This window comes from Belonocnema kinseyi, chromosome 7 (genome assembly GCF_010883055.1).
Source record: "Belonocnema kinseyi isolate 2016_QV_RU_SX_M_011 chromosome 7, B_treatae_v1, whole genome shotgun sequence".
Taxonomy (NCBI): Eukaryota; Metazoa; Arthropoda; class Insecta; order Hymenoptera; family Cynipidae; genus Belonocnema; species Belonocnema kinseyi.
In genome coordinates, this window is record NC_046663.1 from 75,567,224 (window position 1) to 75,592,969 (window position 25,746).

A 25,746-nucleotide genomic window follows, 5' to 3' on the forward strand; every position below is an offset into this window, starting at 1 on the left:
TATTTGCAAAGCCTTTTTAAGCTCTTATGCAAACATTCAAATTCAACGTTTTGACTAAGGAATAACACACAAGATTTTAATACGTGAATCCTATTTTAGCAATCCTTCCCTCTTCTTGTTCCAGGGCTATGATACGAGATTAGGTAGCAAGGGGACGCAACTATCCGGAGGGCAAAAACAGCGTATCGCTATCGCACGTGCTTTAGTCAGAAATCCTCGAATACTGCTGTTGGATGAAGCTACTTCTGCACTGGATACACAAAGTGAAAAGGTGAGTCAACAAGTTTTAAATTGGGAAATGTTTGATCCTCTTCGAGTAGCACGTATCGCCGCATATCGTATCCTGCTTTGATAAAATTTACAATTATTGACTACCGAAAAATGTTTCACCGATGAATATAAATGTTGATAACTTATTTCAGTACTACCTAATTATGCTCTACTTAATTTGCTTTTATTTTTATAAAGAAATTGCTAGAACTAATCATTTGGAGGCAATTGATCGTTCGCATATTTTTCTCGCACATTTTCCTCTCTACAGTGTAGTGAAGCTAAAACTGAAAACCCCTTAATTTCATTATTTTAATGAACACGAATCAGTGTTAATGTATTTAGTACTCTGTACGTGAACTAAATCGGGAATTAGTTGCATTCACAGTAAATGCAATCTTTAATCAGTATTCAAGTGAATGATCGACCCACATTCATGCATTAGCGTCCTGAGTCCGCCTGGGCAAACTAAATTGTCACCGGATCGACAACCCTTAGCGGTTAATATACATCGATCTATTATCCAATTACAGCTTTTAGCCATCAGTTCTAAAAAAAGCTAATAAAAATATTTAGCAACGTTTAATGACAAACCTTAGCAACATGGACATAGGAAACAAGGGACTAGGCGCCATTCTGGGGGTGATGCAATGAGGGTGGAGGTCCGCCAACTTTTGATGTCCCGCGACAAACATGGCAGCGCCCACATGTTTATATTTTCATGCACAGTTTGTCGGCAAAAATTCTCGTGCGCATAATCAAATGGCACATCGTAAAATGGCGGCCGAGTTAGGATGGCATGTCTAGTCCCGTGTTTCCTATATCCATGCTTAGCAACAATTGAGAGCAGCTCCTAGCAATGGTCAAGAAATCCCACTAGGAATGAAGAATGCCTACTTTTAATAAAAACCAACAACTAACAGAGACACCTCATAATAACATCTTAAGAACGCTGGGGAAGAAGCACCAGTGAAGAGTTATAATAATGCTCAGCGCTTACTAAATCATGTAGCAATGGTTAATAATAACTTTTAAAGTTTGAAAAACCGCTTATTGATTAAAAGAACCTCTAACAGATTATGAACAATCTCTTAGAAACGTCAACAGACAATAATTATCAGTGGTCCATTACAAGTATTCAGAAAATGTCAGTCATAAATACTAACAAGGGTATTAAGAACCCGTAGCGCTTAATAAAAACCTCTAGCAATGATTAATAAGAATTCCTGACAGTGAAGCTATACTCATACAGCTTAATTGCATTTCCTAAAAACGAAAGATCAAAATCAATCTATAGAAACAGTGATCAAACACTTCTGTCGTTTAAAACAACCCCTACAGGGTCAACAAATCCCAGTCGGCCCAAACAAAATTTCGTAGGATTGTAAAAAACCTTCAAATAACGTTAATCCCCTGTATTTAAGAACAAACTCTAGCAATGGTCAATTAATACTTAAGTGATTAAAAAAAATCTTCACAGCTCAGTTAAAATCCCTAAGAAAATAATGACAGAGAAATTATTATAAAATGTGAACATCTATCTATTGACAAAAAAACTGATCGAAAAAACAATCTTTAATCTTCGGAGAACACATTCGGTCTCATTCAAGAAAAGCTGGCGTAATAAACAATTGCCTTTGCTCTAACTACTGGATAAATTTATACGAAAACAATTTTCATCAAACAAAATATACGAAGTCTATCACATGGAACAATGCTCTGACGATAAAAATGCGAGCTCTGAAGTGTTTTCACACTTGAAGCTGGGGTTTTAAAACAATAAAAGAGCGAACTTCCCTCCTTGCGAGGTTTATTAACTCAGCGCGACAAGCATCTTTCAACCCTCTCAACTGACTAAATCCCTAAAGACCCTTCATCGGATCGTTGTAATCCTATGTTTATTTTTCCTTCTCTTCTTATATTCTTCCTACAGATCCACAGACATTTTATAAAGCTTACTTGGATTTTATCGGAAAACTCTAGATTCTTTTTCTAACGTCGTTTATTACATTGAAATAGTTTTGCGCAGTCTCAATCTACTATTTTAAAGCCAATAAATATCGAATATTGGTTTCAATATGAAATATTAATATAATTAGAAACATCTACGATGCAAAAAATGTCACCAAGTGAAGAGTGATCAGTAGAATCAATATAATTTGTGAATTTAAAGTTTGCCAAGTATTTCTGAAAGATAAGTAAATTTCAAATTTCTATTTTGGCGATATTCGCATGTTCAAAAAAAAGTATATCAAATAAAATAATCGTTTTGAAATAATACAAATATTTAATACTTGAGAAAATATAGTGCATATAATTTGCATTGATATTGATCTCTCTATATATTTTTAAAAATTTTACCACATCCGCTGTTTTAGGGCTCGAGAAACTATTTCGAACCCATTCGTACATTTGTTTTTTGAAAATATATAACAATATTTTACTGAATGTACTGTCCTCACAAAAAACAAAGATGCAATTTTGAATATGATTTTAGAACAAAATGTATAATATTCTAATAATCATACTACGAGTATCATAACGAAAAACATAGACCTTATGTGCTAGATTACCACATGCAAAATATGCTATCCTGATAAAAACATATATGCGATGTGCTATATTACCCCGCGTTTAATACATATTTTACTTACAAATGTAATTGAAAAATAGTGTAAGCTTCAACTATTATTTAATATCGGAATACAAAATCGAATTCTGCGAATAAAAATTGAAATATTTCTATAAGTAATTAATTGATAGAAGTTTTATGAAAATGCCCGAGCGCTGCGTCTAGTCAATTTGTCCTAAATTCATTAGCCTAATCGATACAAAATTGTAAGCTATAGGTCAATTAAACTGCTAAAAATGATACATTTTTCATGCTTTATAAATATTCTGTTCATTGTTTCTAAAAAATACTAAATAATGCGTAAGCACCAAAGTTATTTTTTTCGTTTTTTTATTGATTCCTAAATGTTTGATGGAAATCAGTGAACAATTGTCTAAAATAAAATAACTGGCGTTCTTTCCAGAAAAGATATTCGTGTTTTTTTTTACTTGGCCGCGATTCAGTATTGCGAATCTTTATTTAAATAAACACATGTTATTTTTCGCCAAACCTGTTAAATTGTGATCACAAAATGGGGCTACTTCTTTTAATTTTCAAATCAAGAAAAGCTTTTTTTGACTGGTAATACTTTTTACTGAAGCTTATATTTTTTAATTTAAAAAAAGGTATGCCTTGTAAGCGCCCACATCAGGACGAAATTTATTTTAAAACTACTTTTTCTCTTCTGTTAAAACTCGACTTTTGTCGTAGCACTGATACGTTCTCCAGGAGATCTGGCATTTCACATTATAATTTGTAACTCGTAAATAATAATTCTTTCTAGTTTCGCTTTCGGTTACTTTTCTATTTTAATTCTTATGCCTGTTGTTCACTGATTCAAAACACAGCTTATTTCATGCTTTAATTTACATACTCTACAATATATTTTAATCCATTTAAATCTTGATAGTAAAAAAGAGAGAAAAATCTTTACACGTTTAAAGAAGGTCTTTCATTCGGCTCTACAATAATGTGCTCTGTAATATGGAAATTAAGCCTTCAATTATTTCTCTTGCGGACTTTAAATTGCCCTAAATTCTATTTTGATTATCGAGTTATAAGTTGTTTAATTGGTAGTGTCTGTTTCACAAAAGTGGTGTGAATATCTCTTTATTGCACAAACTTGAATTTCATTTTTATACACATTTTTTTACACAGCTTTGTTCTGAACTTAATGACGTTAGGAAATCAAAAATCTGAAGTCACATTATTTACTAGAGCTTTTTAAAAATAACACTGTCCTTAAATATGGGAAGAAATATCAAATTATGATCAACGTTTGAATAATGACAGTAAAACTTTTAAAACTTTTAAATGAATTTTACCGCAGTTCTATAAATAAGGAAATAGTTAGGCAAACAAAAATGAATATTTATATAATGCTTAATTTACCTGGTTAAAGAAAAACTAACATCAGTTTATATTTTTGGTTTAAAATTTTATATTTGAAGTATTTTGAAATTATATTTTTATTTACCTCGCTTAAAAATATAATTTTTAATTCGCGATGATCACTCACAGTGATGTTTTTATTTTTCCATTCATTTATATTGAGATGGGTTTTCTTTAATTGACAGTAAAATGGATGTGTTCACGTGTCAAGAATAATTAAAATTGGTGCACATGATTAATATTGAAACAATAATTATGCAAATATAATTATTAACTGCCTAAAATATAGTCGGTTGGTTTTTTAGACTGAGTCCAAACTAATTAAACGCATTAAACAAGTTTTCTTTATATAATAATTTTCATAAGAGAATGGTGTAATATAGAGTACAGTATTGCGTAAATTTTAAGTAAAATTTATAAATAAATGAGTTGGACATTAAAATTTTCAAATAGAAGTAATCAATTCCGTAACGACTAAAATGCTTGGAATTGAACCATTTTGATTTGTTTATCAATGCTTGAATCCTTTCGCATTGTAGATAAAATTTTATTTCAAATTTGAAGCCTTAATAATTGAAAAAATGTACAATAACGTTACACGGAGAAAAAAATATCGCACAATGATATCGCTCCACTCCATGTGAGTTGAATAAAATATAGATCTTATTGAGTACAAATATTATATGTGTAGAGAAAGTGAGTAAAATATGCCGGATTTAAATTTTCTCTTCCTGCATATTTTATCGTTGACATGATTTCTTTGCTGACGGGATTCTAAAGATTGCTCAAGAATTCCAATAAATTCACAGTGAATTGAGAAGATTTATCGGTTAATTCCAACAAGCTTAAAAAATCATGTCTGATCAAATATGACGGAATACAAAATAAAAAGTTAATCGAGTTTATTTTTCATTTTTATATCTGAATCCCCCCCCCCCCTTTTCCCTTAGTCTGAAAACTTGGGTATGACTTTAAAATTACAAAAAAATGTAGGATGAATTCTAAAGAATTTAAGTTTAATTCCAAAAAGTTAAAAACTTTTATCTCGTCAACGAAAGTATGTTTTTTCGGTTACTTCGGTGTGTTCGAACTTTTCGTTTTGGAACAGAGTAACAGATGAATATGATTCTGAAACGTATAGGATTTCAAGAAAAGGTTAGGAAGGAAATAATTTTTAACTCATTAGTAATGTTTAAATAAACTAAGATTGAAATGCGTAAATTTAGAAAGTTTTCATGATTAATAAAAAATAAATATTTGAAATAAATCTTTAAAAAATTAAAATATAATAAATTAGAAACTTAAATGTATGACATAAGGGTTATGTACTAGATGCATAAATAAATACATGAAGTTGTTTTGGAAACATTAAAAATAATATAATTATTTGTGTTTTCGTTTACAAACCGGATTTTTTTAATTTTCAGCGATTAGTACTTTTTTAAATATAATGCTCTCTTTTCAGGAAGTGGATATACCTGTAGAAAGAAGCAGGTTCAGACGGCTAAGTTTGGTGAAAATCAATAAACTAGAAATATCTATAACGTTTTTTACCAGTCAAAAGTTAGCACCCGTAACCAGTCTTGTGTGTGCTAACCGGCCCAACTTTCAGTGAATTTTTTAAATTATATTACATTATGAAATGAACAAATAATTATCAATTTTGGAATTACGGGACATTAAAAAATAAAAATATATAATCTAATATTAATTTTTAAGGAACAAAAATCGATTTTCTTCCACCTAGATGGCGCATCTATCACACTGTGCATCATACGGGTTTCTTTTTCCTTCTTTGAGGGTGTCCCGAAAATCATACGAATCCTTACTGAGGGGGTCGTCCATTCTTTGATATCCCATTAATCCTTTGAAGATTTTGTAAATCCGAAAACTTGTTTTAAATTTCTAAAAGTTGATTAAACTTCTTTAAAGGACCCCGAAGTAAATGTACATGAAATGGCATTCGGTCGATTTTGTTTAAACTTCGTAAAATTGTAGTTCTCAATGTCTTGATCAAAAGTGTTATGGGTCACAAAGTCCGAAAGTTATGAAAGTTATTGGGCTCTAACGGGGAAATGCAAAAAAGTCATGGTCTTAAGACACAGGTTATTTTTCAAGGTCATTCAATGTGAACTTGTCATTTATTGCTAATATTCAGTCAATAAAGACAAGATATGAAGAGAAAATCAATATAGAACCCATAAAGGCAAGAAATGAGAATGACTTAGTCAATAGCCAGCCAATGAAGGAAAATCATGCGAAGAATGTTTTCGAGACACGCCCTTCTTGACTCTCACTTAACATACGCCCTTCTTGACCCCCCCCCCCCCCCCCCCCCCCCTACTCCTCGAAAATGAAAACAAAGAACAAAATAATATAAAAAGGGTGTTGGCGCGCGCAGCGCGCTAGTGCGATAAGCTCCATTATTTATTTTATAATCATAAGAACAATAACTTGAGAGCTCTGCTATCATTTCTGTGCGAGTCATTTTGTCTTCGCAAAGGACGGGCGATTTGTTTCTGACTACATATTCCCGTTACAGCGGGCCAGTGCGGCACACTTGTTTTGGCTGTTCTTTTGTTTCTTTTAATTGGCGATTGCTTTCTGTGTAGACATTCACGATACTGCGAGGCAGATTGCTACACTGAAAAGAAAGTGGGAAAGTAGCTCTCTTCTTAGTGGCAACGCAGCGCCACCACGACGGTTGGTGCAGCGGCCAGACCACATTTAAGTGAGCTATAATGCCGAACGTGCGAGCAGATCCTTTCTCGTGTGTTGGGAACGCAGCAGCCCACAAAAGAGAATGCCATTGCCTCACGAGTATAAACTATAACCATGGACATAGGAAACACGGGACTCGGCATGCCATCCTAACTTTGCGAGCGGGGTTGAATCCACGGGAGGGGGAGAATTCGATGAGTGGGGAGAGCCGCCATCTTACGATGTGCCACTTGATTATGCGCGAAACTCGGCGTGGGGATTCCAAGCTCCCGCCTGAAGGGAGCGTTACTTTACTAATACTGTTGGGACTAAGGCTGTTCCAATGTGGAAACACAGTGTCCCCAACATGAGAAAGGATGTGTACCAAGTTGCAGGCGTGCAGCGCGCGACGCATTTGACGTTCTCGCTTTACCACGTGGACGAGCAGCTCCCCCAAAAAGTTTTCAGTGTACATGTGGTAATGACTAAATCTCGCTCATGTCTTGCCTTCATTGGCTAGATGATGACTAAATCGCACTTATAACTTGCCATCATTGGCTGGTTGTTGACTAAGTCATTCTCATTTCTTGCCTTTATGGGTTTTATATTGATTTCCTCTTCATATGTTGTCTTTATTGGCTGAACATTAGCAATAAATGACAAGTTCACATTGAATGACCTTGAAAAATGACCTGTGTCTTAAGACCATGACTTTATTTACATTTCCCCGTTAGAGCCCAATAACTTTCATAGGGAACATTTTTTTCGCAGAGCTGCAGTTTTCGAGATATTTGATAATGTTTATTAAAAGGGTTTGATGTTTAACCATCTATAACTCGAAAACTGTCTATTTTCGGACTTTGTGCCCCATAACACTTTTGATCGAGACATTGAGAACTGCAATTTTACGAAATTTAATCAAAATCGAACGAAAGCCATTTCATGTACATTTGCTGCGGGGTCCTTTCGTGAAATAATTCGAAACGTTGCGAGATTCCTTGAAATAATAAAAATTCATTGGAATTTTTCTAATCCGCAAAAATGTTTCTGAATCTCTTAAAATACCTTAAACTATTTTGAAAGACACGAAAATTACTCAATGTCCCTAAAACCCTCTAAAAAATAGTTAAAACCCTTAAAATTCCGTTGGAAATTAATTAAGATCATTCAATTTTGCGAACATCTTTTTAAAACTCTTGATAATTATACTTTAAAAAGATTCTAAAACCAGTGAAATCACTTCGCTATATGTTTTGAAATCCTACGAAATTCCCTAAAATATGTGGATGTACTTTGAAGCAATGGTGTCAGAACGCGTAGGCATGCGCATTATGCTGGGGGCGGCGCCTATTTCAGTAGCAGAATTACAATAAGGAAAATAAAATGATGATGCTTGATAAAGGAAAAAAATTGCTTATAACCGATATGCAAGAGTACTTTTTACTATTCATAAATATTTAGCAAATAATTTGACTATTATAAATGCGTTACGGCGAGTAGATTGTTTTTTGTTTCAGCAGAAAACACACCACATATTTTAGCGGTAAAATGGTCTGGTACAGACACAATCTTTAATACATTTTTCATTTCAGATCTTATTTTATAACAATTATGTATTATTATTTAAACCCTGAGTAATATCCCAAATTTTCCAGCCGCGAAAAAATTAATATGAATTTGAATTCTGCTGCAAAATAATAAAATGCTTCTATCCGCATTTAAAAGTTACCGGCAACTTCCCATTGGATATTGAAATAGGTACCGCCCCCAGTGTACTGCGCATGCCAGAGATATCCGCGTTCTGATACCACTGCTTTGGAGTCTTTTTGAATCTCTATAAATCTTTGACAATCTACGAAATCATCTAACCCCCTTGAAATCTCTTTCAATCCGTTAAAATCTTGTAAAATCTATTCAAATCTTTGCAAATATTTTTTAAATCCTTTAAATTCCTACAAATCTGATTAAAACTTCTTGCCTTCCCCTAAAATTTCGTAAATAACCTTTAAAAGTTTTAAATTTTCTCCGAAATTGAACGAGGTAATTTCATCAAAGTCTCGAAATCTTTTTAAATCAGCTTAAAATCTGTGAAACCCCTCATAATTCTTTGGAAACATTTAAAATAACCTTCAACTTTCACAATGCCCTGAAATCTTTTGAAATCCCTAAAGATCCTTGATATCCTATTAAAATCCCTTAAAAACTTTTGAAATCTTGTTTATAGTGTTGATATATTAAGTAATACTCTAAAATCGCACGTAATGAGGGGGTGGGGATTCAGAAAGTATAAAAATACTTAGGGGACGGTTTCTTAGATTTCAAAAATCATCCTTATAAAAATAATAGACGTTCCCTTACTAACCGATATCATTCAATTTTTCTCCTAATACAGTGAAACTCTTCTATAGCGCCGATTTTGCGGCTGACGGTGGGTGGGAACTAACTCATTATAGCTAGCTCCGGATGTAAACAGTCAGGGGCGTTAAAACCGTTTCCTGTGGATTTTAATGCACGATAAAAAATATTTGTTCTATTACGGAGACAAGGGTCAGCTGGATATTTAACGGAAATGAGGAAAAAACTTGATTGATACGCGTTAAATAAACGTTTTACCTGCTTACGTACTTTAAACGTTTGCGGGCCGCTGAGCATCTCATTTAAAAGGAGAGCTTTGTCTTGAATAAGTGGTCCAGATACTAGGTCGCTCACTTGATTAAATCATTTGAAGACAGCAATATCTACAAAAACGACTTTTTTCAACTAAACACTACACGTCAACACTTCTAGTGCCTGAACTTGATCGGACCTCTCTTTCTACTCTCTCTTTTTCTCTGTCTATCCAGTTCTTCTTATTTTTTCTTGTCGATTCGTAGAGCCAATTCTTAGGTACGTCAACGCCTCCAATTTGGAACTATCCAGAAGAAATTTTAGTTGTAAATAAATATTAAAAAGAAATCTTGTAGTAAATGATTGATTTTAAATCTTAGTTTATTCTAGGTTTAATCTTGGATTAAAGTGAATTGATATACTTTGCTCTTTTTCATGAACATTGCTCCAATAACTTCGCGATATATATTCGCGGGTCAGATGGCGCTGTTGTCAATGGCAAGATTATTTCATCATGGCACGAAATAATTCGATCAGTCCCATCGGCTACAGTAGGCATCGGAGCATCGGAACCCCACTGCTGCTCTGTTTGAGTTCTTGTCGTGCTAATCCGCGAGTTTCTCCCGCGTTGATTTAACTAACGGAACGTCGTGACGAATTTAAACAGGTAGGCCACTAGGGTAAAGTTCCTTATCGAAACGCTCCTGCTTGGTCAAGTCTGAGTGACCACCGCACGACCCCCGTTGCACCTTTTACAACCATTTGCGACACGGCGTTAATTCTTGGAAGGGCTGTAGAAGGAGGGGGGCTATTGAAGGGTTTTACTGTATTAAAAAATGATTTTTAGTCATAAAAGAAATCTTGGGTATAGAATATGACATAAATTACAATCAAAATGTGTGATTTATTACTATTTTCTGGCACATCTAACTATATTGAAAAAAATTATCTGATTTCTCTGGTCTCTTGAGAAAATGGGGTTTCTTTGAATCATATTTTTACATGAATAATAGAAAATTGATTGGAGACTCTCCCACACTCTCTATCTTCTTTTCCCCTCGAGAAAAGTGTTTTTCTCGAATCTTGAGGCTGCACACAATCGATAAGCGGATTGTCGCGCTCGTCCGCCTCATCGAGTAATACTTGCACGTGCAGTACCGCTGTCAATCGGAAGTACGTAGGGTCGTAGGCTTTATGATCGCGCAATTCTCTTCAAGTTGGAAAATGTGCTGGACTGCAGGTGGCCAGACTGGTAGTGAATTTCGATGCAATCGTGTGGAACGATTGTGGTTCATTGTAGAACGCACATTTCAATAGAAAAACCCATTTTCCAGAATGTCCCTAATTCGGAAAGCATTTGAGAATGCTGAGGTCACCAGCTAAACGAATTACAGAGTTGACGAGTGAGTTCAAAGGCTGAAGTGAGAAATGACTTAATTGTAAAAAGCTAGTAAATAGAGGAAACTAGAGGTAAAGGAGATCTAGATTCTATTGTCCACATCAGAGAAGGTTTTAGTTTGCTTCCATAAAGAAAGTCTTGGACTATCTAGTTCCCTTTACAGATTTTTAGCTTTTTCACTCAACTTTTAAATTTTTTATGATAGAGAATTATATATGCAATCATTTGGTACATTTTTAATCTAGATGTTATATTTATGATTAAGAATAAATACAAAATTGAGACACTTACCATATTTTCTCTAAGGTGTATTAAAATCTGCTTGAGTTGTTAGATTCTCTGTTTTTCTGGATTTTATATATTAGAATATAAATTGATTTAATTTTTTAATTGTGTTCGTTTTTTAGTCGCGCAATATTTTTATACACGTCGTATAAGTTAAGCATATGAAATTTCTGCTCTGGTGATTTTTTAATTAAACTCAAGATCATTTTTTTTACAAATAAGATGAAAACTTTTCAACTTGAGCTGCAAGCTGGTAAAATTTTTGGACACATGCTTTTGTACGCTTGAGGCAAAATTTGCCAAAATATAAAACCAAAATTGTTAACATGATGAAAAATCCTATTCTACAAATGAATTAACACGACGTTAAAGGCATACGCAAGTTTTTGATGAATAAGTAATCCTATAATAAAAAAAGGAAATTTGCCTTATTTGGTCTTAATTATATTTATTTGAAAATTAAGTATTCATAGACATAATTTAATAAAAAGCTTGAACAAAACATACCAAAAGTTTTAGCTCGAAGATAAACTTAGTACTGAGAAAGTGATTTATTTGATGCAAACAACAAAATTTGTTTGAATTAATTTTGTCACGTTTAAAAATTCTTTATTAGAATTGATAAAAGTCGTCCTTAATCAAATACATTTTTTTTAAATACAAAAATTCTTGAAATTTAGAATTTTTTTTCGAGGGCCCATTTTTAATTCGAACAAGCAATTCCTGATCTTAGCGCAGTATAGTAATAACTTTTTTTTATCAATTCGAGGGTTGTTAATAATTTAAAAAAGTCAAAACTATCCAAGGTATTTTTTTCAGGCGTCACCAAACTCACCTATCTTTCACACCTTCTAACCATTCTTTCTGTGGTCTGTCTCTGGACATGCTGCCATTTACTTGATTTTGATACACTGGTTTTATTAGTTGATCATCTTTCATTCCCTCAACATGCCCAAACCATCTTAACGAATTTCTTTCACATAGTTCAATTAGTGTCTCCTCTACATCGCATTCTTTAAAAGGATTATGTCATTAGTTATGTTCATTAGTGTTTTTTTCCACACACCACGCACAGGAAGTTCATCCTAATTACGTTGTTCTGATTAATATGTATACTCGTAAAATCAGTTGTACTTGCGAAGTTTTATGTCTTTCATTTTTGTTAAAAGGCCATCCTTAGAAATAATTTTTTTTTTAATTCAGCTTCAGTACGTTTATCGAAAAATTGTAAATCACCAATCCCACGGGAAATTTCGCCCTTTAGTCGTGTACTCTTTATCGTATCAGCATATTTTCCAGATTCCATCCACGATACTGCTTATGTTTCAGGTGGTGCAAGCTGCCTTAGATAAAGCCATGGAGGGTCGGACCTGCATAACCATTGCCCATCGGCTGGCCACTATAAGAAACGCTGACGTGATTTGCGTCCTGGAAAAGGGAACCGTCGCTGAGATGGGTACTCACGATGATCTCATCGCTGCTGACGGCCTCTACGCACATTTGCACAATCTTCAAGAAACCGCGATGGAAGGGTCTGGGTAATCGTACGCCACTCAAAATTGTCTGCACCTCCATAGGTTTTGTAGAAAAACGCTCCGGCTTAGGTTTAGCTTTTCTCCATTCGAAAATCGAAGAAGATCCCGGGAGAGCCGCCAGAATTACCTTTCTTCCGAAGATCATCCTTTCCCTCCAGTAGGAAATAATTAATCTCTCTATTATCCTCTAATTGCACTTTGAAAGAGCTCTTGAAAAAATGGAATTGCCGCTTTAACCTCAGTGCCTTACTCATGCCTTTGAGTGAGAATTCACAGCAAATATTCTGGTGCGCAGGAGCTAAAATACAAGGTTAAAATGGAGATAAAAATCAAGATTATTAGATCGAATGATAGTCTCAAAATGTAGTTTAGAAAAACTAATATTTATTTAATCATTTCGTATTTTTAAAAGGCCTTCCATGATTTCATAGTTAAAAGAAAAAGCAGCAGAAAAGTTTCAATGTGAAAAATTTTATTTTGACCGGTTTTAAAGGTCGTTTAGAACATCGACTTAAACATGTAATATTAAGACCACAAATATTGCTCCTATGCCCAACAAATTTTACTTCATGACTGTGCCATCCGGTCTACTTATGTTTGAATGCAAATTTTGTGTGATTCATCCGACGATAAAATTGCGGCAAGTATGATCCGAGTATTCAAAGTAATAACTCATTAGTCTTTATCAGAGGCAATATTATCTTCGGGTGGATCAACTGGATCTGAAAATCATCTGTTGTTGATTTTATTCGTGTTTATGTTACGTATGATAGATATTTAGTTATTTGAAATTTTATACAACCATATGAAGCTGAATCCTTCAACCAGGCTGGGGCTCATTTGCTAACAGATAGTAAACTGAATCAGACTTGGCTTACACGAGACATAATTGGTTCTAGCTAATCGTCAAGATGTCTAGACAGAATCCAGGTTTCGAAATCCGACGATAACCTTTTTAAAAGTGATATACACATTAGTTTTGAAAAATATAGTTTGATTAAAATGGTCTTTATAAAAATAGTTTTGCAGATAATTTTAGCGTGTTTCTTTCAAATATTTTTTAAAGGACCTGATGGTTCCCGGTGCTTAGAATTTTTTTTATTGTATATTAATCTAACTGTTAAACTCATTCCTATATTCAGTTTTACTGCCAATAATCCTAAACCTGAATCGGTCTAAACTGAAGATTTTAGATTCAGCCCTTGACTAAAAAATTTGATCTGAGGCCAATATCACATAACAGAGTGCTACTTCCATTTGTCCATATTCTGACACTAATCCATCCTCTATGTAGAGCATCGATCGATGCAATCATCCATTAGAAAAAAATAAAGATTTAAATTATTGTCATTGTGCCAAGTATCATCTAGCATTTTGAACTTATTGACATAATTTGTTGATGCAAAAAGTAGAAAAACTGTTTATTTAACAATGTCGTTATTAGATAGAATCTTTCGAGAACAAGTGAAATTTAAAAATTTTCTATACTAGTCCAACTGTCGATTAGTTTGATAAATGCATTTTAAAAATGCGACAAATAGCAAGGTGTCTTAATATTAATATTAAAACTCGTTTACGATTCACGGCGCCTTGCAAAGTGAAGGAAAATTAGCTGAACAGCTGTCTCTTGAACTTGAGACCTCAGATATCTAGTTTTCCAACAGTTTCAAGTAGGTGCTTCCCATGTATTCGTAGTTGGTGGAATGAATCGCTATGCAGGTACGAAGGGAGCTAATTAGTACTCTCGCTAACGAAGGGCCTTCATCAGAAAATTGTGCCTTTCACCTTCATTTCCAATGAACTTCCAGTACTTATAGAGTTCTCATTTAATCTCGAGATACAATCAATTCAAACATCTCTTTCGGGAAGTAAAAAGCTATTTGATTTTATTTTTTTAATTCTGATTTTTTGAGCCAAAATTCATGTCCTTGATGGAAAGTGAAGTTAGGACTTTCTAAGGTAATCTAATCGTGGATGCTTGGTAGGCATAAACATATATCTTTTCCAAAGTTAAATTTCCTGAATAAGATAAATATATATCACAACATTGCAGTACAGGTGCCTTAATTAAGAATCAGTTCAATGCCTAAGAATTTATCGACAGATTTGCACGAACGTACTTATATATACGTCAAAATACTTATCTGTTCGTTCATAAATATTTTTGAAAGGACACTAGTTAAATATTAATTATATTGCCTAAATCTTTGTGGCGTTTATCGTCAAACGAAGGTAAAATATTTACTTGAGATCTACTTAAAAGTGCGATACTTAATCATTAGTGCTTTATCGCAATGACAATATATAATCAACTAGCAAAGATAGCGTTCGTGTTCACTTTTTGAGATTTAGTATAGCAAGTTAAACTATGTTTAATTATTTTACGAGTGACAAGTCAAAAGTTGAAAATCAAAGAGATGAAATATGGATTTTAAATTTATCGATTAACAATTAATTATTAATCGGTGCCTTGCAGAAATTATTTTTTGCGTAGAGAGCTATACTAAATCTTTTAAAGAATGCTTATTGTAATTTACGTGTGTCGGTATTCAGTACTAAAGTATTTTACTAAATATTGTAGTTTTGAATAGTCGAGTGCTGATAATAAATTTTGTAAGCATAAGATACCATATTTTTTCATATGTTTTTTACAAATTACATCATAAAAATGTGGTAACTTACATACAGTTTTAATTTCATTCTGCGGGTCTTTATTGTAATTGAATATTTTTCTGCAGCAGAAATAAAAATCTTTATTAATAACTTGAAAATCTGATAAGAACATTGAGTCCTCATTTTTTATTGAATAATGTCAAATAGCTTTGGACGATTTTTCAAACGTTTTTATTCGCTACTGCAGCGAAAGTGTTCAAGTTTTTCGAAGCATCAATCAAACCATGAATTTTCATACGTCAAGAGATAATTTTCTCGTTCGTATTTAATACGGTCTATTTGATTTAAAAGCAATTTCGAAGAGTGAAAATGTATGCACACATTTTACAGTGATACTAGCAGTATGTCGACGTGGAAGTATTACTTTTTTGTCATGTAAGTATAAATATATATGCATATATCTATATATATATATATATATTCATCAATTATGCGCGCGTGTGTACATGTGTAAGTGTGTATGTGCGAGAGCGTGCACGATTACGCGCGTGCGCGAGAAAGAAATGTAGTGGAGCAGAGGAGAATGAAAATCATATACTTTTTTGCGAAATAAATCGGAAAAATCACATAATTGCTTTTTTATCACCTTTCCATTTTTTTAATACCTTGTTCTGTTTATAATATATTAAGGTGAACAGTCTAGTATTCATGACCGCAATTTTCTTACTTTTTCTCTAATCTGAATTGACTGAAATTCCTTGCGATACTATGAAATGCTAAAAATAAACAGGTTTACTTTTTAAATATTAATTTAAACCTACTTTTGGCAATAAATTAAAGTCATAACCAAATTTCATGATTATCAGGAGCACCACGATTAAGATTTTTAAAAGTTTTGACTCGGAAATCTTTTTCTTTTGACTACAATTTCTGACTGCAATACAAAATTAAAGGAAGGCTTATCTAAAATTTATTTTTTTTTTTGTACAAAATTCAAAGAGAAAGTTAACTTCTTATGGAAAGTTTACTGAATCTTCTTTTTTTAAATTTAATTTTTAAAATACATTTTTGACCTTATCGCTAACATATAACGAAGTTTTTACATTATTTTAAATATAGAATTAAATATGAGATTGTTCTAAGATCCATAATAACCTTCAGTACATAATTTACTCGAAATTTCACATAAAGTTTGAGGAAAAATTGAAAAAGATCTTTAAAAAGTTTTAAATGATTTCTTAAAATATCGAAACAAAGTTAGAAAAGTTAGAAGAAAATTTTTTTAATCTTACAAAATTAAAAAAATTATTTAAAAAAATTCGAGTAAGTTTAAGAGGTATTTAGAATCGCCGGCCTTTTCTAGCTTTGTTAAGCTTCCCGAAAATATTTGTCCTATGCTCGCAGAATTGGCGTGTATTTATGCAAGGCAACAAGATTTGTAAGATTTTATATATATTTTTTTGGAAAAATTCTAATGATTTTATCAAGTATTTTCCAAAAATCTATAAAATATTATTCAATTTCTTCCAAATCTTAAATATCTTTTCAACTAAAACGAATTCTTCGGTAAATTTGTTAATATCCTGTGAAATAGAAAGCTTTCTTCAAATTTAATTCGATAATTTTTCGACATATCTAAAGTCTTTAAAAACCTTTTTGAATTTTGGCAAAAATCCCAGGAAAATTACACTTCTATAGCCCTTGACGTGAATTAAGAAAATCAACGTTAAAAATAAATAGTTATTCGAAATTTGTATTTTCTATTTAAAAATATTTTTACTCTAAGATTATAATTTAATTAATTTTTTTTCACTGAAAAATCTTTCTTAGTTCCAAATTGAACTATTTTATTTAAAATTAGTATTTTTCAATTAAATTAAACTGTTTATTATTTAAAATGAAAAGTCTTATGGTTGAAATAACAGCTATTACATTTTTCTTTGAGGATTCATCTTTTTTGGTTGAAATTTTGATTTGATAAATATAATATTTAAAAAAATAATTTTTAAATTTCTCAAGAATCTTAAGAAAATTATATTCATATAAACTTGTAAATAAATTAACTTGAAAAATAAATAGTTGTTTTAAATGCTTATTTTTTGTTAAAAATTATTTTTCCCTCGAGTGAAAAAAGATACTATTGACTAATAAATATAAAAAATAAGATATGAGAGACTTTATTTTAACAAGAACTTATCTGTTTTTTAATACTTTGACACAATCTATGTTTTAATTGTTGAAGAAAAATTGCTTACATTTTTTAATTTAGTAGACATTTTTTTTAGTAAGTTATGTAATATTTCCTGAATTTTTTCCAAATATAAAAAAATCTCGCTTCGACAAAGAGTTTCCTATATTGTAGAAGATAGGACAATTAAAATTGTAGACATGAAAATTAAAACAATTTTTAATCTCAAATTTTCGGCACAAAAACTTTCATAGTGGCCTCTAAATATATAATTTTTTATTTGGAAAAATGGGGACTTATTTTCTGATCAAGTGAAGGTAATTTCTGATTTAATGTCTTAGAAAATCTGAAAAAAAAATATTTCGTGAGGTATCCTAATCGGACAGATGTCTACTTAACCAATTAATCAATTATTTCTTTCAAAATAAACATACATGGATTAAGGGGATTTTAACGAAACATCGCGGAGTTGAAGTACCAGTCACTCTTTCATTATTATCCAGGTGCAAAGAAATAGGAGCCGAAAAAAAATTGTTCATCCCTCGTGATGCGAGGATATATCTGACGGAGGATAACCCTCGTCAGACGTGGTATTAATTATAGTATTATGAGATACGCTACTGCTGTTAAAAAGTCTAGGAGAATATGGAAAGATGGGACTGAAATATTTATTTCTTTAATTAGAACCTAGTTAATTTTAATAATTGAAGTTCATACCTGATAAACAAAACGAAAATATTATTCTGAGACAACATTATTTTATGTTTTGGAATTTAAATATTCCTTTATGTAATAGTAAATATAATATTTTTGAGGTACACATTTTTTTTGGCATTTAAGCTAACGATTCTTGGCCCAGATTGATAGAAATAATATTATTAACGATTTTTGTAAAAAAATCACATTCTTGAAAAAACTTTTGAAAAATGTGGGTCTGGAATGTTTTACATAAAATTAAAAAAAGTTGAACTTCCAATATTAGGGTCAAAAAACATTTCAGGGGATGTAGATTCCTCCACCCCGATTGCGCCGAACCTCTTTTCCAGGGGCCTGAAAAAACTACGCTTCCTAGGGCATTTTAAATCAGGGAAGTTTTGCTATAAAGTAGGCCCACCTTTTAAACCCAGATCCCTGCTTTAAAAATCCCATCAGTAGGAGGTCGGTTTTTTGTGGGTTTTTTATTATTATCAAACTTCTTATTGAATTTGCCAGAAACTACCAAGTTGGCTCACTTGGCTTAAAGTCATCCTAAAGACGTCTTTTTGTGGATGTCTTTATGCTTTTACAAGAAGACGTCAAGAGGTCGTAATAAAGACGTTCTAATGTAGTCCCACAAAGTATATCTTAAAGATGTTATCAGTACGGCTTAAGGATGTCTTTAGAAGGTCCTATGTCTGGCATTTCGTCGTCTTAAGGATGTCTTGAAAGGATATCCAGGGTACAATGTCGTAAGGATGTCTCTAGGATAGCTTTGAAGCGTCTTGTATAAGATTATCATTATTCGAAATCAACTCAAATTCAAAGTGTTTCTATATTTTTCTGTCACAATACTTGAATGCTTAAATGCTCTGAAATATTACAAAAAACTGATTGAGACTTAATTTTTAAGATTTATTTTTTAAAGTTCAACTAAGAAATATTTCGGCTATGAGATTTCTCTAAGTTTTATTGTGAAAATGTGAACGAAACCAAAAACAGCCTCTAGAGTAAGCCAGAAACTGTTCTAAAAGTGGAAAAACTGATTTATCATAAATTTGTAAATTACACGGAGATATCATAAAGTCATCACAAAGACACCATGAAGACATCCTCTGTGATTTCCGTTCAAGGTTTAAGTTCAATGCGCATAGGAGTTCCACTAGTTCACGTGTGAAATACGAAATGCCAAAACCCTAAAATTGGTAAAGTGGTATTTTTTAGGACAATGATGAGTCCCTTATGAGGATTACCTGAAAAACTATAATATACAGGATACATTACGATTAAGATATACTTTGTGGGGTTGGTAAATTCTTTTACCATCTCAAAATGAAAATTAAGTTCGTTAGACAACCGTTTTGCATACAAATTCAAAAAGTGAGCGTATTGTGAAAAATTTTGAGACAACTTTTTTCAAAATTCTATAATTTTCTGTACGAATATTCATATATATATATATATATATGTATGATGTTCTCAAGGATCACGGTGTACCTAAACAACCTTTAAATGGGGGTGACAAGATTCTTGTATTGGTTTTGTGTAAAATCTGACATGGTCGGTTTTCATCAAATCTCCACGTTGTCAGACTCCCTGAGTCGGATGAAATATTTTTATGAAGTTGTCTGTCTGTTTGTCTGTCTGTAGTCTGTAGTATTGTGTATACACGATAACTTTCGAAAGATTGATCAGATTGCATTCTGCTTCGGCACACTTTTTCAGGGCCCAAAAAGAAAAAACGAGTTCGTTACCAGACATTTTGTATAAAAACTCAATGACTGAGCACATCTTGAAAATTTTCGAAACCGTGTTTTTTCCAGATTTGAAAATTCTATTTACGTTTGACTTTTTTCAATAAAATCAAAATTGTCAGAGCTATAGCATTTTTAAATTCCTAAAAAACAAACGAAAAGTAACATTTTAAGCCAAAAAACGCATGATATGAAAAAAGTAAGGAGTAAATAAATGCTTCTTTCGGAGAGCCTTACAATAATATCATAACAACTTTTTTTAGCATAACAACTTTTGAAAATTCTATGTATGATTTTCCGTAGTACTCAGAAACAGGAACAATTTATATGAACGACTTTTCTCGATAAAAGCAAAATTATTGAAGTTATATAATTTGCAAACCCTCAAAAAACAAACGATAATTAACATTTTAAGCCAAGCAACGCACGATATGAAAATAAGCGGTAGAAAAAAATGTTGATTTTTTAAAGCCCTACAATATTATTCTGTTTCGACATTGAATTTCATACTGTTAATGGCTCACATTATACTCACAATGTCGTAGGACATATAAAGACGTTTTTAGGACGTCTTTTTGATGTTCTGGTGCCCACAGGGAGGTCTTTCACTTTTTAACGTGAAAAAATAGTCATGTCTCACATAGGTCTTTTTGGGGCGTCTTTAGGACCAGCCCTGCGGACATCTTTGGGACAACTTGTCCAAAGAATGTCCAAGAATAACCCTGGACATTTAAAGATGTCCTAAGGACGTATTTAGGATGTTCCAGTGCCCACTGGGTAAGTAAGAAGTACATACATGAGAAAAGTGAATTTCTTAGTATCAAATACATTTTCGTGAGAATGAAAAGAGAGGTAGATCAGAGAGATATTTGCAACTATAATGCTTCAATCTGGCATAAGGTATTTATGAACTTATTTGTCATTATAATCGTTCTTTGAAGCTATAATAAATCATGACTGGACATGGAATCCAAGAACGTGCAGGATTTATCCATTTGCGGCTTTGCCCACATTATGAAGAATGGAGAGAAAGAGCCCAATAACTCATCGAACGCGGTAAATGTCGCTGACATCGTGCTCTCGAAAAGTAGAGGAGTAAAGACGAGAACCCTATAGCAGTTTTTCCGCACGAAGGTGCCCAATTTTATTTACTGACAACCAGAAGAGCGTGGCATATGGTCATTTATTTTCTACATAAAAATACGAAGCAAAAAGTTGGCAAGTCCCTTTTCTTTCTTTCGAAGAACTTTAATATGGTTTCAAAGTTGGTTATTTCTCTAAAGCATTAGGGAAAATTTAATTTCTGCCATTCATTGAAATCGCTCATTATTAAAGTACTGATCCAAACTCGACACTTTAAGGTATCATTCAAACTCGGAATTCAGTCCAGGTCTAGAGCAGTATTAGAATTATTGAAAGAGTCAGATTTTTGTAAATACATATTAGTCAATCCGTATTATTGAAAGTTTACGAAGTTTGTGTCTGAACTGGATCCCTAGAAATTTTATAAGCCGCCTTGGGCCCTTAAGGTCATGCTCTTCGTGACCACGTGCCCAAACTAGTACCCGAATATGAGCTATTTTTTGGTGTTTCACTGTGCCAACACGGATGGAGATATCGTGTTTAAAATTTGACAGATTAAATAAAAAGCAATAAAGAACGTTTGTATACATTAATATGTTTATAGTTACAAAGAAAGTTTCTAGCGGAGAGAAATAAAATTTGAATGTTGATAAATTCGAGATCACGTGACTAAGTTCATTCATAATTTTTTTCCGGTTCTCACTACGTCCACCCCATGGACATAGCAAACAAGGGACTAGGCATACCATTGCGGGGGTGATGCAATGAGGGAGGAGGTCCACCACCTTTTGATGTGCCGCGACAAACATGGCAGCGCCCACATGTTTATATTTTCATGCACAGTTTGTCCGCAAAAATGCTCGTGCGCATAATCAAATGGCACATCATAAGATGGCGGTTCTCCCCACTCAGGGAATTCTCCCCCTCCCGTGGATTCAACCACCCTCGACCAAGTTAGGATGGCATGCCTAGTCTCAAGTTTCCTATGTCCATGGTCCACACGGATTGAGATATCGTGTTCAGGATTTAGGAAGTTAGACCGACAGGACTAAGGAACGTTTGTATATATCAAAATGTTTACAATTATGAAGAAAGTCTTCTAGTGAAATACTATAGAAATAAGAAAAAAACCTTGGGCGTCGATAAAGTAGATGCCTCGATTTAAAAAAGTCTAGGAACATCTTAGAATGTGATACTCGAAAATCCGTCCTAGTCCCACCTTGAGAAATGCTCATCTTCAGACAATAATTAAAAGTTTCTAATGGTTATATATTCTTGTGGATTTTTTCTACTGTTGTGAAACAATTCTAAGTTATACCAAACCATTAATAATAAAATTTCGCCTGGTGGCGAAAAACAAGGAGAGTCCGATGCTGAGCCCCGCCGAGTTGTTCACTGTCAACAATAGTTATCAGCTGATCGATTCAACGCATGGACATAGGAAACACGGGACTAGGCATGCCATCCTAACATTGGCGAGCGGGGTTGAATCCACGGGAGGATGGAGAATTCCATGAGAGGGGAGAGCCGCCATCTTATGATGTGCCATTTGATTATGCGCAGGAGCATTTTTGCCGACAAACTGTGCATGAAAATATAAACATGTGGGCGCTGTTATGTTTGTCGCGGGACATCAAAAGGTGGCGGACCTCCCCCCTCATTCCATCACCCCGCAATGGCATGCCTAGTTCCTTGTTTACTATGTCTATGATTCAACGTGAAAAATAAGACGTCAAGAATGATTGAAGTTGGTTGGAAATCTCCGAAGAGTAAATTTGATCACATTTGTGGTGTTGCTATGTTTCCAATTTGAAATTTATCTTTTATTTTTAGGACCAAAAAAATGGAAATCATTCTATACAAAAAATTCATGAACGAGCTTAGTCACGTGATCTCGACTTTATCGACGTTCAAAGATTCTTTTCTTCTCCGCTAGAAATCGCTAAAAATGTTAAAAAATAATGACAGGTTACGTGAATGCAGATACTTATTTGTTCATTTGCAACATATGTGCAAATTTTATTGCGTACATTTTGTTTTTTAAGGTTCAGACAATTTAGTCCAAAATTGGTATCAGTGCTCAATATACGCAACCCAAGATATCCGAAATGCATCAAACCAAAAATTATCTGCAAAGTGCCATAACTCGATTGGTAATATCCTATGTCATCAATTTATAAATAAGCTTTCTTTAAAACTATAAACATATTGATGTACATAAACGTTCTTTCGTGCTTTTTAATTAATCTGTCAAATTTTAAACACGATATCTCAATCCGTGTGGACATAGTGAACACCAAAAAAATGCTCATAACCGAGGACTAGTTTGGTCACTTGGTCACGAAGAGCATGCCTTTAAGAATTGTAAAAAGTTGTGCTCCAGACCGGACTTTAGGCCCTTAAGAATTTCATAGTTGAACAGGTATTTAGAAAGCTATCAGTTAGTCGATTACTCTATTGTATCAAATTTTCTACGTTGGAGGTTAAAGATTCGATAATTATTGAATTGAATTGAAATGCCACTTAAATGGCATTTATAAGTTATAATTAACGGCTGCACGACAACTAGCCCGTAGACAATTGATCCGCGACAATTGATCCGCGTGACAATTGATCCGTGGACAATTGATCTGCGACAATTCATCCGCGATAATTCATCCGCGACAATACTTGGAATCTGGAAAGGGGACGGGGAATATTCCACTTAAGTTGTATGTAATACTTCGACATTGGTAACAATGATTGTTATGAGGAAATGCTCCAAACTTTTTAAATTAAAAACATGCCACAATCCTCATAAGTTCATTTAAAGAGAATCTTTTTTCATAAAATATATAAATAATAACGAGCAGATGAAACTCAGACATGTATCATGCTTAAAAAAAAAAGTACAATCAAATTACTCATTACCAGTACGTTTATCGGTGTTGTGTGAATTATTACGGAACATGATCGTTTCTTATATTCAACGCAACGCCATGTTACATTTGTGTTGTTGACACTTTTCTTTGCATACAAATGGCCTTCGTGTAACAACATTAAACCACCCCGTTGTGATTTTATAAACTTCAGTGGCATCTTAAGAACGTTAATAACACAGCAATTGAAAAAAAACCAACAAACAATAACAATAAACCGACGTACTTCATTTAACTCAGATATCAAGATATGGAATGCTCACGGATCAATTGTCGACGGATCAATTGTCAACAGATCAATTGTCGCGCGGACCAATTGTCGCGGATTAATTGTCGCGGATCAATTTTCCGCGGGCCAACTGGCGACATAGTGTTAAGAATTATTCTAAAGAAGTAGAATTTTCTCCATCTTTCCTGGGAAAAGTGGCAAGTGATATGAATTTTTTGAAATGGGTCAAATTATTTCAATAATAGCCAACTGGCCTAAAGAAAAAATATAGCAAATGTTATGAATTGTTTGAATAAGTGCAGACGCACTGTCAAAAAAATATGACTCGTAATATTCAGTAAATGCGTCATTAGTTCTAGAAAAGAATAATTTTTAATTAATTACGGAGCAAAAAATTGTTTGAAAAAAGTAAAATTGTTTGAAAAAGTAAAATCGTTTCAATAATAGCCAACTGTCCTAAACAAAAAATATAATTCCTTACGTTCTTTAACTGTGTAACTTATTTCAGAAAATACTAATTTTTGCTATCTGGTGGAAAAACTTTACAATTATAAATTGACAAAAATTGAAAAATATGTTGAAAAAAAATATTACTTTTGACTTTCATCAACTGTATCATTTATCCCAACACAATTGCATTTGAGGATTTCGTTAAAAAAATGGTGTCAAAAATAATGTGTTTGAAACATTCGAAAATTAGTTAAAATGTACTTGAAAATTTGTCACTTAACGAATACAAAAAATTTACCAAAAATTGAAATAAAATACCGTTTTTAACATGAACTTTACATAAAACTGCTATTTTGCATGTTTCGGGGCAATTTCCGGGCAAAATACAAAGGAACTAGGAGGTTGAAACTGGATAGTTTTTAAGCGGAAATTATTCCTGATATATTCCTTAAAAAGTGACAAAACTTTAATTTACAAAAAGTTGATATAAATATCCTTCTTTTATCCATTATTTCGGAAATGGAGATTTTCCCATTTAAAACCCACGTTAATTTTGAGAACCCGGAATCATGGATTAATGCTGACCGTTTTAAAGGAAAACAAATGGAGAATTTTAACGTTTCGGAAAACGAATAAAGGGGGAGGGTCGGTAAGGCCGGTTTTTGGCCTAATTTATTTTTGGACCAAAAAATCTGAAAAAATCATGGTAGTATTTTATAAGTATCCCGAGTCGATTGCACGCTAAACGGACTACCCTCCACCCCCCAGCCACCCCTACAAATATAGGAAACACCACTACCCACCAACTGTATTTTCGAGAAATTTGACACTCTTAAACATGTATTCTGAGGTTAGCTCGGGTTTACTATGGTTTTTGGGGTCGCCGAATACAAATCTGGCGTCCTTTGACTCTAATCGCGTCAGGTTCAAGGTCATTGGAAGGTCAAATCGAGAGAAAACGGTAAAAAAATCCAAAAAAATACGTTATAGGTTTTTGGAGTCGCTAATTACGAATC

The 25,746-nt window shown here is 33.1% G+C and overlaps 1 protein-coding gene across 7 annotated transcripts in view; it reads left to right on the forward strand.

Moving 5' to 3' along the window:
• Positions 1-16,040, forward strand: part of LOC117177467 (multidrug resistance protein homolog 49-like) — a 200,887-nt gene extending 184,847 nt beyond the window's left edge. For all 7 annotated transcript variants that reach the window (XM_033368182.1, XM_033368187.1, XM_033368183.1 and 4 more), the window contains 2 exons: positions 125-271; positions 12,594-16,040. In XM_033368182.1, coding sequence (XP_033224073.1) covers positions 125-271; positions 12,594-12,806 — 360 coding nt within the window. In that variant the 3' untranslated portion in view covers positions 12,807-16,040. The remainder of the gene's footprint in view (positions 1-124; positions 272-12,593) is intronic.
• Positions 16,041-25,746: the final 9,706 nt, after the last annotated feature.